General features: G+C 40.1%; 1 protein-coding gene across 5 annotated transcripts in view; it reads left to right on the top strand.

Moving 5' to 3' along the window:
- LOC106069039 (epithelial splicing regulatory protein 1-like) overlaps window positions 1-18,310 on the top strand; it is an 89,774-nt gene that overhangs the window by 4,425 nt on the left and 67,039 nt on the right. For 2 of the 5 annotated variants that reach the window (XM_056036378.1, XM_056036382.1), the window contains exon 2: window positions 16,944-17,404. In XM_056036378.1, the coding sequence (XP_055892353.1) occupies window positions 17,276-17,404 (129 nt within the window). In that variant the 5' untranslated portion in view covers window positions 16,944-17,275. Of the gene's footprint in view, window positions 1-5,615; window positions 5,757-6,081; window positions 6,186-9,422; window positions 9,523-16,943; window positions 17,405-18,310 lie in introns of those variants that run through there. The other 3 variants (XM_056036381.1, XM_056036379.1, XM_056036380.1) reach the window with 3 other exon arrangements.

Below are 18,310 nucleotides of genomic sequence, written 5' to 3'. Positions count from 1 at the left end.
ACGAATCTTCCTTAAAGGTTTAAGAAATAAATTTGAATTTGTTTTCAAAATGTTAAGCTAAACCTGTATTCTAGATTAAGATCGTAAAAAAAAGTTTGACGCTGATAAACGAAAATATTATTGGGAGTGGGGGTGGAACTTTGAGACATTGTCACAGTATTAATTTTCCTCTTGATGGAAAAGTTTGGAATTCAGAGCTAAATAAATTCTGAGCAGTCCACATTAGTTTTTCACTTTACATGGCTCTGCTGTGAATAAACTGACGTTTGGTAAACTCGCTCAGAGTACAGTGACAACTTTTTCAAATCAATCTTCGAAAAAACAAATGTTCCTTGGTCTTGAACGAGAAAATATAAGAACCACTGTACATTGATTTTTTAGTATTTAAAATTAAACTTTTCTTATTGACAATTAGTCTAGATCTTTGTACATGAAACAAAAATTCTAACAAATCAATCTGGACTTTCTGAATGACAGCAATAATGTTTTAAAAATGTCCTACATTAAAACGGGGGATTCATCAATATAACCAAACAATGACTCCCCGTTGTTCAAGGCACCATTGCGACGCCTCATCTACACGCCCTTTCCGGACATTCATTCCAAGATAACGTTACCTGAACTTGTTCAGCCTCGCCCCTCTACTCAGCCAAGTCACTAGGCACCTGCTGAGAAGTAAGGTCTACATATGTGAAAGAAAAGAAAAGGAGACTCTGGGGGGAGAGGTAACCAACAGAATGTCTGCATCAGAGAAACACACGTAGATTATCTATATAGATCCAGATCTATACAGTACACACCAGAAAGAGACAAAGAAGATATTTTTTAATTGTTTTTTTTTTCTTTCCACTTCTGGCAACAGGTTTTAAACATAAGTTACGTCCCCTTGGACTGTCACGTGGAACTTATAATTATTAGACCGCGCCATGCGCCCTCTGTAATTATGCATTTTTAGTCAATGTGTGTTTGTGTATGATATAATGTGTGACTTGTTTGCTAGTGTGTACATGTGTTTGTGTGTGTGTGTGTGTTAGTATGAGCATGTGTTGTTGTTGTTTTCGGCTATGCTCTTTTCAGAAAGTTAGGCCAAATTAGATTTTATAAATATGAAAACCAAATCCAGTTGTCACATTTCATAAATGTAACATTACCTGGCAACATTTCCTGATAGAGACGATACAACGATACATTTCTACGCAGAAACAGGGGCGAAACTCCATATCCCGCCCCCTTATAACTTTCAGTAACCTAAATTCTATGAGTTTGTTTTAAAGTTAATCATTGTATGTAAATCGTGACGTCATTTCCACTTGTTGGGCCACGACAAAAATGTGACATGTTAAGGTTTTGTTCCAATGAAAGTGGCTCCGGTCTATAGTCAGTGTAATGTCTTCTGCTTTCAACGCGTGCCACGCTTGTGTGCAACAAAAAACAAAACAAAAACAAAAACTATACATTTTTAGAAGATATTTATTTTTATTTCGTTTTTGATAGGTAAGTGATTATTTTTGTATCCTACTATTACGCGTCCAAGAGAAAGTTTCGTGTAGACTCTTGGACTTAAGTAAAAGGAAACAATAATTATTTATGGTAAGAATATAGCAAATATAAGATTCGCACACTCCTTTCTATTTTTCTCTCTCTCACTCTCCCTGCTTTTCTTTCTCGCTCTCTCTTTCTCACTCTCTGTCTGTCTCTCTTGTCTATATCATATTTCTAAGTTACCTCTGACTGACTGGCTGACTCAATGATCAAGATATATCTCAATCTGTCGTACGAATTAGCGTGAAATTTCCTACACATGTTCCTTTTACCTACTAGCCGCGTGCTAAGAACCGTCTTTTAATAGATTCGCAACCTGACCACCGCAAAACCGCAAGCTTTCTATCAAATCTTTGTATTTTATTTTCGGTATTTCCCCCAAAACGCCAGTCTAATTATAAAGCACTTTAACAATAGCACAGAACTTTCGTATTTTTAAAGCAATTTGTTTCCTTTTTTTCCACCCATGTCTACTTACATTTTATATAAAGGCATCATATTCCATTCCAAAAAATGAATAGGTAGAAACATCAATGCCCTATTCAGGGGCGGACTGGGTATCAAAATCGGCCTGGGCATTTCTATACAAATTCTATATCATATAATGGGCATCTAATTCTAGGTCTATCTGTCATTATGTTAAGTTTGATAATGTATCTAGAAGCATGCAGACGGTGACATCTACTATCTTTATAAGAAATATAGGCCTTTAGTTGCTTTCTAATCATTGAGTATGTAGGCCCTAAAAGGATGAAGTCTACTCGTAGACTATTACATTATTTCGGAAAATGTGTTAGATTAGGAGCGCATGCGCATTGCCAGGAGGCACCATAATATATTTATTACCGCCCTTGATAAAGCAACCGGATGTTCTGAGCATGGATGACGTAATGTCTTACACAAGAGCTCTTCAGTTTTGGAGAGAACAACTATGCACTGCACTGCACCGTAGCTTCTTATGCGACAAAATTGCACTCTCCCTCTCCTCTTCCTCTCTCTCTTTCCGACCCTCTCTCTTTCTTTCTCTCTCTCTCTCTCTTTCTTTGCACATTGTGCTCTTTTCTTCTATAAATGTCTGTCAACATCTCCCTTCCTCTATCCCTTCGTCCTTTCTCTCTCACTCTCTCTCTTATCCTCCTCATTTCTCCCCCTCTCTCGTGTAGCTGTGGTCAAATCTTGGCGGACAAGAATTTCAAGCACACCTCCAATGCCAAAACAAACAAGATCAAAATCCGATTCGACCTCAAACATCAAACATCGCAGGAGAGAAAATTTTGAGGGTTCCCTTGAAATGAATAACGAATAATGCTTTATATTTGAGTAGGTCTTTTCCTCTCTACAATTTATTTCTACATTCTCACTCTTATCCTCTCCCTCCCTCTCTTTCTTCCCCATCTACAACATGCAAGACAGGGAGTTGAGGAGAGGGGAAGGGAGAACAATAACTAATTGCAAAAATAAAAAAAAAAATCAGACGCTACTGCTTCTTTTTGTCAACGAACTTGTTTCATCAGCTGGAGGTTTGGTGGCTATGTAGAAAAGCACTTGGCTTCCGAACCGAGGGTCCCGGGTTCGAATCCTTCGATTTTAAATTTCGGGATCTTTAGGGTGCCTCTACAAAAAAAAAAGAGAGGTTGAAATTAAGGAGGGTACATATCAACTAATGGGTACTTGACATTAGTTGTGGAAACGTAAAGGCGGTAGGTCGTTGTGCTGACCATATGACACCTTCGTTAACCGTGGGATGGAGAGAGAGAGAGAGGTGCACGGGGCGCTGTCTTTGCCTAGTCAACGTCCTCCAATGGCGTTTACCAAAGAAAAAAAATCATTGAATCATCATTTCTGTTACACAATAGAAGGTTCACTTACAGACAATGGAGAGGTATGTCGTTCGTCTTCGTGTCTTAGTGACAATGTCAAGTTAGGGTAGTGTAGTACATGTTACGCTAGTGTAGTACATGTTACGGTAGTGTAGTACATGTTACGGTTGTGTAGTACATGTTACGGTAGTGTAGTACATGTTATGACAGTGGGATAGGGATTAAGAGAAATCAGACCGAATCTGAGACTAACTATTGGGAGTGGCGCGAGGGAGAAAAAGAGCGCGAGAAAGAGAGAGGAAAAGAAAGTGAAACAGCAAGTTGCGAGGTTCATTGGTCACAATGACTTTGTGTTTAAGGACTCTTCGTCTTATTTTTCTGGCTTCATGTCTCTATAACCTGCCTTGTGGACGTCATGTCTCTATAACCTGCCTGGTGGACGTCATGTCTCTATAACCTGCCTGGTGGACGTCATGTGTCTATAACCTGCCTGGTGGACGTCATGTCTCTATAACCTGCCTGGTGGACGTCATGTGTCTATAACCCGCCTGGTGGACGTCATGTGTCTATAACCCGCCTGGTGGACGTCATGTGTCTATAACCCGCCTGGTGGACGTCATGTCTCTATAACCTGCCTGGTGGACGTCATGTCTCTATAACCTGCCTGGTGGACGTCATGTGTCTATAACCCGCCTGGTGGACGTCATGTCTCTATAACCTGCCTGGTGGACGTCATGTCTCTATAACCTGCCTGGTGGACGTCATGTCTCTATAACCTGCCTGGTGGACGTCATGTCTCTATAACCAGCCTGGTGGACGTCATGTGTCTATAACCTGCCTGGTGGACGTCATGTGTCTATAACCTGCCTGGTGGACGTCATGTCTCTATAACCTGCCTGATGGACGTCATGTCTCTATAACCTGCCTGGTGGACGTCATGTCTCTATAACCTGCCTGGTGGACGTCATGTCTCTATAACCTGCCTGGTGGACGTCATGTCTCTATAACCTGCCTGGTGGACGTCATGTCTCTATAACCTGCCTGGTGGACGTCATGTCTCTATAACCTGCCTGGTGGACGTCATGTCTCTATAACCTGCCTGGTGGACGTCATGTCTCTATAACCTGCCTGGTGGACGTCATGTCTCTATAACCAGCCTGGTGGACGTCATGTGTCTATAACCTGCCTGGTGGACGTCATGTCTCTATAACCTGCCTGGTGGACGTCATGTGTCTATAACCTGCCTGGTGGACGTCATGTCTCTATAACCTGCCTGGTGGACGTCATGTCTCTATAACCTGCCTGGTGGACGTCATGTCTCTATAACCTGCCTGGTGGACGTCATGTCTCTATAACCTGCCTGGTGGACGTCATGTCTCTATAACCTGCCTGGTGGACGTCATGTCTCTATAACCAGCCTGGTGGACGTCATGTGTCTATAACCTGCCTGGTGGACGTCATGTGTCTATAACCTGCCTGGTGGACGTCATGTCTCTATAACCTGCCTGGTGGACGTCATGTCTCTATAACCTGCCTGGTGGACGTCATGTCTCTATAACCAGCCTGGTGGACGTAATGTGTCTATAACCTGCCTGGTGGACGTCATGTGTCTATAACCTGCCTGGTGGACGTCATGTGTCTATAACCTGCCTGGTGGACGTCATGTCTCTATAACCTGCCTGGTGGACGTCATGTCTCTATAACCTGCCTGGTGGACGTAATGTGTCTATAACCTGCCTGGTGGACGTCATGTCTCTATAACCTGCCTGGTGGACGTCATGTCTCTATAACCTGCCTGGTGGACGTCATGTTTCTATAACCTGCCTGGTGGACGTCGTGTCTCTATAACCTGCCTGGTGGACGTCATGTCACTATAACCTGCCTGGTGGATGTTCGCTCTTCTATTTCATTTTAATTCATTCACGGCTTCTTTCGCTTCCCGCACTTCTTGCTTGCTAGTGGCCAGTTTCTTGGGTTCTTTAAATCGTGATAACACGCCCCTCTTAAAAAGAAAAAAAAATATCCCCGTCAAGGTATTTGTCACACACATACACGCGCCAGCACAAACACACACACACACACACCACGCATGCATACACAGCTACACACAACAACGACGTCAACCGGTTCTGTTCCGGTACATGTAGAAAGAGGGGGAGGGGGAGGAGTTAGAGAAGCGATGGCGAAAAGAGGAGAGGGGGGAAGTGGATGGAAAGGAGGGGGGAGCGGAGAGGGTGTGCGACACAGAAGATGGAGGAAAGGGGGGAGGGGGGACACGCCAGAGGGGTGCACACATTACCTGTTGATTTTGTGAAGAGAGATGCGGCACGCAGGTATAGCACACCATATTAGTACTCGACTTACCAGTTAAGTTTAGGACCTTAACTCTACGAGGTGTGTATATGTAATGACTGTGTTGTCTTCTTCTAGCCTGTGTGTGTAGCAACACGGCGACTGTTTACATGCCTGTTTTTTTAATTATTTTACATTCGCACTGGTTAATTTACCTGGATATATAGAGACCACAATACCACTTCTACTAGTCAGATCTTACGTCTTTAAATAATACGTTCTTTGTTATTACTGACACTGCATTGGATACATCAATTACAGGTCTAGAGCTAGTTGTATATATATATTTTAACACTGTGGCAATTAAGTTGCTGTCAGTTGTAACGTCCGCCGCAAGACCTTTGAATTATTAGAACAGTCTTCGACTTTTCCCTTGGATTTGTTCAAAACATAGACTCTATTAACTCTATATTTCACACGTAAAATGGAGTTACCTGCTCACATATAGATCTCAAGTTTTCTGGACATTAAGTAAGTCTATAAAATCTTTACAATAGTATCGTAAAATTAATTAACAACTTAGTCAAAGACCGTGAGCTCACGCTAAGTCCCTGTGGGAAAAGTTAAAGCAGTTGTGCTGTCCACATGATACCCTCGTGAACCGCTGTCCACAAGTAGAGATTCATACTCATAGCGCTGGTTGAGTGTTTCGTGGGTGTGTTGTTTACCGTTGCCTCTATAGTGTTATTGTTGTCACTGCTGGATTGACATATAGGCAACATAAGCTAAAGCCCCACTTGCTGGGGGGGGGGATTATTTTGAAGAAAAAGCAAGGGAATAAAATGCCTTATATTGCTTCCTCAAATAGCTTAGGGCCTTACCGAGTCTAAATCCGGCCCTGGTTGTTTTAGTAGTAACGTTGAGGACTGGACTACCATTTGGTTTGGACCAATAAAATGGACTTATCTATTTTATCTTAGTTTAACTATTACGTCTCTGTCGAATAGATCTAAGCTAATATTTTCTTAGGGAAAAAGTAAATGTTTGTTTGATCATATTTGATGAGTTTATCTTTTACAAAAATGCATATGAATGATATCGACGGACAATCTGGGATCTTATTTAAATTACCTTGACATTGGTTTTACACGTTCTAAGACATCTGTGTTCTATCAATACGTACGTAGTTGACTCTGATGATGATGTGGAGTTTCTAGCCCAAGTTACATGGTGAAGATATCAAGTCGTGTTTTCTTTCATTCATCGGGCTTGTAGAACATTCTTTTTATTATCTGCTCCTGTCATAGAGATGTTTTTTTTTCTTTGTGACACATGCGGAGGGGGGGGAAAGGGGGAAATTCAACTCTCCATTAAAATTATTAGTTTTCATAAAATAACTTTTAAAAAGCTTTAAACTCTAGGTAAATAAATAATCTTCATCACCTCCGCAAGGGGGTGGGGATGGACAAAAGTCCAGGGTCATATAGTAGAGATGTCTGCCTGGTTGTGTCGTATGTGCTATGGACTGGATGATCCCGGGTTCGAGACTCGCCCGCCTCCATCCCCCGTTGTCCTGAGATGGTTTGAACTGGTTGCAATAATCTTGAGTCTTGAAGGAACGTCTCAAACCTGTACAACTAGAGAAGGTTTGTTCGCACATGTAGAATATAAAAACAAACAACAACTCCATTTCTGTACTACAAGATTAGGTCTAGATGGTGAATGGTAAACAAAGTTTCCATGTATTATCATCTCGTTCTCTTCGTTCTGCCGTACACACTATATGTATTGCAGATGTAAAGGACCAGTCCATTGAGTCTTTGGTTACTATTGTTAAGACTTTATAAGTAAGTAATACGAAGTACGATTTATTATTATAACTCCCCCTCCCTCTTTTCCCCCCATCCTATTAGTGAATGTGTGTTTGTCTACATCTCTTTCCAAACTGAAACTTTGTCAACAGTGGAGTTTGTATCGAATCAAATGGGGTAAATACAAATAAAGGCATGACAGGACCTACATAACAGACTCCAGAGCTTCTTTATTTTGTGTCCGTCTTCTGGCTATCAAGTTATGACTAGAACACGGCCCCCCTTCGTCTTAGGTGTGTAGAGATTTCACAGACAAGAATCGCACGCGCGTTTGTGTAATTAAAAAGCATGGGGGCCGCTGCTTAACGAACAAACTGCGTCAGACGTAATTAATATAATGTTAGCCATCATTCGTTATGCAGTACCTGGCTGGCCTGCAATGGACGGGCATGTTTAGTTCTGCTTTAGATCAAGACACTCTGGCCACACGTACACTGCATATGAAAAAGGAATACCTCTCTTAAGGTTGAACTTAAAAAAATAGGGGGAAAACATTTTACCCAGTCGAGAGACTCTAACACTGTCTAGATTACGAAATACGTTGTATCACGAGATGTGGTTTGGTTAGATCGCTAGCACGTTAAATAGTGAACCTATGTATCTAGGAAATAGATGTACAATAACATGGAACATCCGTCTCTCTCTCTCTCTCTGAGTCTTTTAAATAGGCCCTATTCCTTGTTTTTTTTTTGTAAATTGATGGAATGGTGTGCCAATTACTATTTTAAAGACTGTTACTCTATTTACGCACACACTATGAGGGTTAACAGCCTCATCTATATACATCCTGGATCGGGTCAATTGGCCCTAGCAACACGTAAAAGCTACCTATAGCTACTAGCCTCATCTACACACACACACACAATATATATAATATGGCTGCTACCAAAGCTGTACACTGTTTCCACTTCATGCACGCATTACATTTGAAATGTTCTTCAAATCCTGATACAGACGTTCCTTGAGTTTATTTAATGAAGCTCTGTCGCTGCCTTCCTCTCTGTCTCCTCTTTCTATTTCTTTCTATAAAAAGAATTCATCCGCTGTTTTTTTTTACACAAAGCTTATATCACCTCACTCAGTCTGTCTGTCTGTCTGGTAAAAAGTCTCTACACGTTATTTCTCCTACATCCAATCTCGGATCAAGTTGAAATTTTGTACAATTATTATTTCTTTTTCCTGACAACACAAGAACCAATAGAAATAAAATAAACCAACTGTTGTAATTAATTATTTTGTTTGGTATCGAACAAGGGAAAGATATTGTACTTGAATAATGTGGTGGTATAAGTTGAATTAGTCCTCTTTATAGAGAGAAATAGGTCGCCGCTTTAAAGTTTGAAACTAACAGTAGATAACTATAAAACCTTCTATTTTCATAAGCACTTCCCTGGCACAGTGGTTAGTGTATTTCCTTGAGAAGGTTTGAGCCCTCGAGCTCCAATTCTGGTCGTTCAACGTTTTTATATAAATGCCTTTAAAAAGCGATCGCGGTAACACTAACACAGATCCCCCTTCTTTCTCCTCCCACCCAACCCTTTCGCAACTGGTCCAGACGATACGATCATAGTGCATTGAGAGAGCTAAAAGCATGAAATTGCGCTAAACAAAAACAGTTCGTTAAAATATTTCTAACCGAACATATTTATTATTGTTAGTCTAGTTCTGTTACAAATTTAATGACATGACTGATACAAACTAATTGATACAACTTCATTTCATATAAGCTTTCTTTTTTTTTTTTTTTTTTTGATGTTGCCACACCCTCCCCAGCCCCTACAACCACTATCGCGCGATTCTGAGCCAAACTTCAGCAATACTGTCGATGCTGCTTGGCTACAGATGTTGCACACGCCCCCCCCCCTTCCCAACCCAACCAATACAAAAGACTCCCTATCAGACCAACCAGTCAGGTCATTATTGTCCGTGCATCAGATGTTACTCACTCAGATATCTCTGTTTGGTGAACTAAGGCTGTTTCTGATCTAGCTGACTGGGTAAGTGCCACACTATTTGTGTACAACAGTATACGTGTAAGTTTAAGCCTACAACTTTAGGTGATCGGTGAGCCCTATAGCAAAGCAAAGGTACCCATGTTACCGGGTTCAAGAATAGGATACAACGTTGTTGTTTTCTTTCAATGGCCCCTTTTGGTGCCTATCGGTCATTGACCCGACGCATTGAGCCCCTTTGAGCCATGGTGTCACTGGGTGAGCCAAAGTAGGATCTCGATTGTACCGCGTGCCAAAAAAACATGCCTCTCGCGATGTAGATACTTATTGCACTAATTTACCTTTGATGATTAATTTGGTTTCTGTGCCTCCCCCGCGTCAGTCATAGGTTGCTTGGCTGCCGCGTTAAATTGGCTTTAAAAATAAAATCAGCTGCCAAATGTACACTTTTATTTGGACCTCGGTGTCGTTTTATTTTGACTGTTGATCCTATTTTTCTGCTTGACCAAACAACTTTGAACGCCAGAGACGTCACCGTTCTTCTAAAACAGTGTTTCCCAACTTGTTCTTTAACCAACACTGCACACATTCTGAGTATTTAGAGGAACACTAAGCTTGTTGTTTTCCATTGTATCACTCCAACTTATTAACCTTGAACCAGGGGTGTATATTATATAGTCGCAGGGCCGGTCCTACAGATTGCGGGGCCCTATGCCTAAGACCGTCCCTGTATAGTCGTACATGTATATTAGTCGGTATGTTTGGGTGGTGACTATTTAACTAGCCAATGTTTGATGACATCTGCGCCCCACCCATCCACCCCATCACCTTCCACATCCTCTCCCCCATCGCCACACCTTACACATTTCTGTTGGTTGGGGGGGGATTCCACTTCAACTAGCCGAGCTCTGAACTGATTCATTGGTTCCGTGTTTAAAAAAAAGAAATTATAATAATATCGTTTCGCTTCAGTTAATCTCCTGGGGCCCTATAAATTAAAGGATGGCTGATCAAACAGGTTAGATTGAGTATGACTACGGGTGGAATATATTTGCAGGAATCTCTCTACTGCACCTTGAGTCGCGTACTTAGTAGTCTGAACTAGAGCGTAAACATCCATTACTTATCATGCGTGTTGTATCAATAAGGTTTTCAGCCATAACTTCTGAAACAAAATCTGTCGCCGTTGAATGCCTCTGACCACCGAAATCAAGCTCAATTCTTGCACGTCTTTTCTGAGCCTGGCCCAACCCGGCAATGACTAGGGACTAAAATGGTAAACCATATAACGTCACTACAATCACTTTTATTTGCTGTCCAAAAAGAACATTGAAAACATTGTGATGACTTATCCCGAATGAAAAAAATGTACAAGTGTATCCATCTGCAGACATTGCAAGAACAAGTTCTAGGTCCCGCCCCACCCCCAACCTATTCCCCCCCCCCCTTTTTTTTTTTCTTACATTGTCACTTGACAGAATAAGTCAAAGCTTCCCCCCCCTCCCCCAACGTTTCCCGAACAATAAAAAACTTCTCTTACACCCCTCCCCGTTGTTTGCATAAGTAAAAACTTCTCCCTCCCCCCACCTTGCCCCCCCAAAAATGAACAAGCCCCCTCCCCCCCTCCAATAACATTACCCGAATAAGTCAAAGCTTTTTCATATTCTCAACATTGCCCGAACACTTTAAAATTCTCCCCAACATTGCCCGAACATGTAAAAGCTTCTACATCCACATCGCATGGAGAGGTGATCAGATGTAGAACTTTTTTTTTTTTGTTTTTTTTGTTGTTTTTTTTAAACAAACCTCCAAACTCCAACAACTTTAAACAATTCAACTCTAAGCAATTCATAGTAAGTTATTACCCATTTCAATTCGCAATATTTGTACCGAAACCTAGAAAATATTTGTACCGAAACCTAGAAAATATTTGTACATAAACCTAGAAAATATTTGTACCGAAATCTAGAAAATATGTATACATAAACCTAGAAAATATTTGTACCGAAACCTAGAAAATATGTGTACGTGAACCTAGAAAATATGTGTACATAAATCTAGAAAATATGTGAACATAAACCTAGAAAATATGTGTACATAAACCTAGAAAATATGTGTAGATAAACCTTGAAGTTGCTAACTTGCTGGCATCACTGCTCCTCCACTTTCTGTGCCTTAATACCAGATCTACTCGCAGTTTCCTTGTTTAAAATACTAAATGTACACTGTTTGACACTATTAACCCCTCCCCCCCCCCCAACCTCGCAGCTAAACATTTGCGCGCACTTGTCTCATTAAGGAATCTTTTTCTTTAGATACTCACATACCCCTGGTTATCAGTCAAACCGATGCCTTGAAGTCCAGGGGGTCTCGATCAAACCCTTGCAGTAAATGACAAACAGTCATAAAGTCACGTACATTACCAGACAAAGGGAATTTACTCTCTAAAAGTGAATCACGGTAATCTACTCTTTGTTTACACTTTGATTTTTAAGATCCAGTTGACGTTCAAAAATACAATAAAAGAGAAAAAGAAGACAAAACTATATGAAGAAATGTGGTGGCTATATCAAAAAAAAAAAAAGTAAGAAAACGCAAAGAGGAAATGGGATACAATTTGAAACAAATAAGCAAAAAAGTATCAATGTTTAAGGACACCTTATTGAAAGATCATTATTCCCAACTATGCCTCAAGCGAAAGAGATACCATATCTGATTCCAGTTCCAAAGTGCTAAAAAAAAAATGGAACACACATTATTGTATACTTTTAAAAATACTTCACTAATTGGTACTATTAGAATACAGGAAACACCAAAAAAAAATCTTGGGTTCGCCTCCCATAGGAAAATCTCTCATTGTGTATGTTTGTTAGAAAAATTGGTTTCACTTTTGTTACTTTTGCCCTGTTGCACTTATAATGAGTCCGCAATGTGTGCCCCAACACCAGTGACCAATGGTGCATCGCATTAGCTCTACAGGCGCACGCACTCGGAACGACATGCACGCGGCATGACGTACGGACATGCACGAGTGTTGTCGTCAAAGTTCGAGCCAAAACGAATGGCAAGGCGAGATGGAGCGGGACGGGATCTTCATTAGTGAAACAGAAGGATCCCCGGCATCACTGTTGCGTTCACTCATCTAGAACGCCTAAACAATTGTCATTTTGTTTCTAACTTACTATCTTGTCATGTTTCGAGAAAGTAACATTATTCCTTGTACAAAATACGCGAAACCACCTGACACCTAAATATTTGTCATCATGGGGGTTTTGAACTCTCACCCCTCGGTTTGGAAGCCACTCAGATCTGTGCTATGCAATGCTCTATTGTTCGGCTAGATTATAGTTCCATTCTGATCCCAATGCCAATAGTTCAGATGATGAAAATGTTACGCGTCTGTGGCTTACGAGAGTGTTACACGTTTAGCACAACGACCAAGTTACTTCCCCCACTTTTTTCCCTTCTTTTCCAATGTGAAGTGTGAGCTAGAACCGAAGTTAAAACACCTGAGTTAAGAAACTTGACCTCCACTAGGGTTTGAACTGAAGATCCTCGATTTGACATTGGGCAAAAACAAATCTCTTTGCTTTAGAATGTCCTTATAAAGTTAGATCGCCACAATATTTCACAGATTCTTTAATATTTTCTATGTAAAAAATAATTTTGTCAATTACATTATGCTACGGTCACGACCCGAAGTCTAGACACTGAGTGAAATGACTAGCCACATCGAACGCTGGGGTCTTTCCATCGGCTTTGGACCGTCGGTCAAATGTATTTGTGATACGGCTTGCTTGGCCATACTTTGGGACCTGGGCAGTTATACATATACGTGCAATAATGAAAAGTATTTAGTAGCAGCTTCTTACCATGCTTCTACCTACTGCTTCTACCTGACACGAGAAGGTATACATGCTTTTTTTTTTAATTAAAAGTAGACTTTCTTGTTGTAATACCTGGACAAGCTACTTTACATACTTGTTGACTTAAACAGTTGTTTGTCTGCATGCTTCTCCATTTAACTCATAAACAATCTTACTTTGGCTAAGCTCGTGGCTGCGATACGTATCAGGGAAAGGGGGGGGGGTTGTCAAATCCGAAGGAGTCTCCGGAAAACATGCATGGCTTCTTTTTTTTTCCGGCTTGTTCATTATATTTTTTAAAAAAAAATTGTTTAGGCATCTTCGTACACCATGGGAAATGGAGAAAGGCAAAACACGTTGAAAAATACTTTAAAAAAAACAAACACTTTGAATTGACTTTTGAAACATCCTTTGCCCTCCCCCTCACTCCTACTCAATGTACTTATTTCTGGTCGGCGACCCATGACCTCCACTGAACCATTAAGTGTTTTGAATCTTATGGAAGTATCTCGATCGATTCCAGCTAGTTTTCAAATACATATTGGATTCGATGCGATCGATATTGATGTCTATTCTAAGAATATATTCTCAGCTATATCTGACGCTCTAGAAACTGGAATCTCTTTATGGACAGCAGTTTTCTAAGATAACTTGATTAGGTTTGAGACGAAATGCGGACTTGATCCTCTGTGCTAGTAACTTTCTAAACTCTGTTCCGGACCACCGTTGCTAGCTACAAATATCACTCCTAGTAACTAGTAACCCATTGCAATCTGTCACATGTCTCTGCACACACCGCCAGATATTACCAGTCAATAAGACAAAACAGCACACAGCGTGCAGGGTAAACAAAGAAGACACGGTAACTTCTGTTGTTTTCTTTTTTAATAGTATGCGGCAAGTCCGTTGAGTGTGGCAGTTGACCTAGTTCAACCCTCTCTCTTTACCTGGAGTCTTGTCAAGTGGTTTGCCTTGGGATGGGGGCGGGGGGGAGAAAGGTAAAATTATATAACAATTATTGTGCGAGCACTCTTAATTGGTTGTTGGGTTGTTGTTTTTTTTAATTACTAGTCAAGTCATGTTAGTTTTACAGATTATTGGTGGATTCTGAGTTCCCAGGAAATGATTGGAAGGAGAGAAAGTATTTTGTATAAAGTTTAATTTCATTTCTAGGCCCATTTTGTCTTCAATCTTATGTCTTTGGGAAATGGCAAGAGCCTATCAGAAGTGCTACAGAAGTCTAGCCTGTTGACATTAAAGATAAGCAACCAGGGTTACTATTCAAAGATTAGCGCAACATCACTCCTTATTGTGTGTGTGTGTGTGTTTTACGACTGGATCTGGTGAACAGCTGACCGCGACACTTGTCTTTTCTCTCAGACATTAGGTAGGCCAACTAGTATCAGGTCTTCCTGTGATAAGTTCACCACAGACAGGCGCGTGCACTGGGATACTATTAAATGGACATTAGAAGTCTTTTGTTGCAGTCGAATATTAATGTTTTTACTACTATTTTTTTTAAGGTATCTTCTATCTATCTATCTATCTATCTATCTATCTACCTATCTATCTATCTATCTATCCATCTCTCTCTCTATCTATCTATCTATCTATCTATCTATCTATCTATCTATCTATCTATTTATCTATCCATCTCTCTCTCTCTCTCTCTCTATATATATATATATATATAAATATATGACAATATATTGACAATATTTTATTACATTAAGAATAAATGAGTTTATATTCAATATTGATCATATCTATTAATGTTATAGGACTATAGCATCACTCACATATCCAGATCATTGTGTTAGACTGGATGGCTGCTTGGTCGTGTGGTATGTTGTCTGGACGGTCCCGAGTTCGAAGCCCTTCCGCCCCCCCCCCCCCCCATTTCTAGCCCTACTTTGGAAGGTTTGGGCTAGGATTATTCTGGAGGAACATTCGAAGCATGTAAAACAAACAAAATCTAGTTTCAAAATGCAAATAGTTAAGATTTATTCTATTAGGCTAAAGAGGAAATAAAGGACACAACGTCAGGGTCTGTTAGCTGTAGGTTCGGAGATCGATATCTAGGCCATTTATAGTAAAGGAAAAAAAAACGAATTCTTAAATTTCTTCATTTAATGAATTACGATGTGAAATACGCTATTTGATAGATGACTGCGAAACCAAATGTATCCGGGGACGTATGCATATAGTAATCTGTTTTAGACATTTAATCTAAGCGAAAGGATTCTTCCTTGAGGCCTGGAATGAGATATCGGTCCTTTAAAAAAAAAAAACATCATTTAGGTTAGAGATGATTATTCAACTTCCATACCAGACTCACACCGGACAATGGATGACTCACACCGGACAATGGATGACTTACTAACCAAGATCACGTTGGCCATAAGAGGACTTCCTTACCAGGATCACTGAACCGGATAAATTTGGTATATAACTTGATGGATGATGAGTAGCAGAAGTCGGGCCCTGGTTGTGGAGTGTAGCCTGGGGGGCTTTAAGGTGGAGAGGGGCGCATAATGGATGAAGACATGATTGAGTGAGAAAATGACTTTCCTAATGCTCGTAGGAAAACAAAGTTAAGTAGGTTGAAAATAACTTTTAGTGTTACAAATGAGGAATAGGAAAGAGTTTGGGAGTGGGTACGTTTGTGTTTCTTGCAACTTTGTAAGATGTTTACGTGTTGTAAAAACGGTCATGCTAGTAGTGTCCCTTTACAAGTTCAATAATCTTAGTACCCTTTCCCTGTAGCTGTTCTTCATACTCTCTCTCTCTCTCTCTCTCTCTCTCTCTCTCTCTCTCTCTCTCTCCAGTCATAAAAGAAATTAGTATACTTATGCTATTTATACTTACAGTCCTAATTTGTAGCAGCTATTAGTTTTGTGTTGTCTGCCTGTCTGACTCCTTTAGTTCTCAAAGGCTAGAAATGATATTGAAAATCCGATATCATGATATTTTTAAAGTTATCTATGCAAGTTGTTTTTTTTTTAGGAATGCTATAAAATATTTGTATTATTAAATTAAATTTTTTATGTTATACAAGCTACTTTAATTTTAAATAACAAATTTGCGTTTGTTTTAAAAAGGAAAGAATGCATTTAGTAAGTATAGTAAAGTCGAATAAATTTTAAAACATTTAATAAGCAGTGTTGACTATTATAGAAGTGAAATGAAGTAGACATATAGTAATCCGTTTTAGACATTTTATGTAAGCGAAAGGCTTCTTCACTGAGGCCTGGAATGAGAGATCGGCCCTTTAAAAAAATATCATTTGGATTATAGATCCTCATTCAACATCACATTTGTAAAAATATCGTCGGCCTCTTTCTGTACTGTAGGCAGAGTTATCGAGAGGCCCGATAGCAACGCTTCACGGGTCGGAAAAGTCCCACGGGCCTTAGTCTGAGTAAGAAATAAATGGCACTTATAGTACATCTGTGTTTTCTATTCAATGTATGAACTAAAATACAAAGAAAGACTAGAGCTGGATGAAACTGAACAGATGTTTCTTGCTTTAACTATTTGTGTGTGTGTGGTCACTTTGGGCTATCTAACGTTGACATATATTATTTTATCTTTTGGCAGGAAACAAACTGTGACATAGACTCCTGGAAACGTTTATGAAAAGTCCAAGTCTAAACGATTTCCAAACAGAAAAGAAATACAAGTGTTTTCTTTTATATGAAGATTAAAATTACATGAGAGATTTCTCGTGTGAGTGAGGACTACACGTTTCCATAGCAACCATCTACTGGACAGGATATTTTCTAAGGGAGATTTGTAACATTGACTAGGATACATTTTATACATAGACAAAAAAAAAAAGAAGAAAATAATAACAAACGAAGGCGGATATTCACAACGGCATCGCTAATCTGTGTGAGAGGGAACAAGAAGAGCGACAGAGGCGGCGTCCAATGGCTGCCCTGCCACACATCGTCTGCTTCTTCGTGACCACGGCTGGCAAGAATGGCGATGAGCTCGGGTCGGACGAGGAGCAGATCGTTCAGGTCGTCTACCTCCTGTACGACCAAAACAATAACAAGGTAAGAAATGGGCATGACCTAGAGTACCTTATAGTAGACTAGTACAAACACGTGGCCTGTGTACGCCTGCTGCATCCTTGTAGCCAGATGTGTGTTTAATATGCCTGAGTGTGTTTGGTGTCTTCCAATAGCTTTTGGCTGGTTAAACATTATATATGTGTCGATTTTTTTTTAAAGCTAAGTACTCTGAATACTGTGTATCTTGTTTAGGACGACCTCTTCCGACATAGGGATCTGTTGCTTATATTAAGCGCAATCTTTCTGTCACAGCACTCGTTGAGACTTGAAACTATTTTTTTTTTGTCAGAAATCTAAGCCCATTTACTCCTTAATTAATGTCTATAATATCTCAGTCCAGTGACTCCCATAGTCCAGTCTATAAAATCTCAGTCCAGTGACTCCCATAGTCCAGTCTATAAAATCTCAGTCCAGTGACTCCCATAGTCCAGTCTATAAAATCTCAGTCCAGTGACTCCCATAGTCCAGTCTATAAAATCTCAGTCCAGTGACTCCCATAGTCCAGTCTATAAAATCTCAGTCCAGTGACTCCCATAATCCAGTCTATAAAATCTCAGTCCAGTGACTCCCATAGTCCAGTCTATGAAATCTATGTCCAGTGACGGACTTTTGTGGCGGTCCTATCATGCATTTTACGTGTCGCTGTACGAATAGAAGAACTGTTTCCTCTGCCGATTCTTGTCTATGATTATTTTTCTAAATCATTTTCATTATGATATTAATATTTGTATTACAATGAAATAGTCCAGTAAAAGTTTCAGTTGTGTGACAGCGATTAGACAATCTGTTCTGTTATAGGGCGAGACATGTCAAGAGATCCAATACATCTCTCTCTTCTTTAATTGAAATCCTAGGTTTGGGTTCATTCATCGGAAGAAGAAAGGGGGA

This window comes from Biomphalaria glabrata, chromosome 7 (assembly GCF_947242115.1).
Source record: "Biomphalaria glabrata chromosome 7, xgBioGlab47.1, whole genome shotgun sequence".
Lineage (NCBI taxonomy): Eukaryota > Metazoa > Mollusca > Gastropoda > Planorbidae > Biomphalaria > Biomphalaria glabrata.
This window is presented reverse-complemented; position numbering and strand designations above follow the sequence as displayed.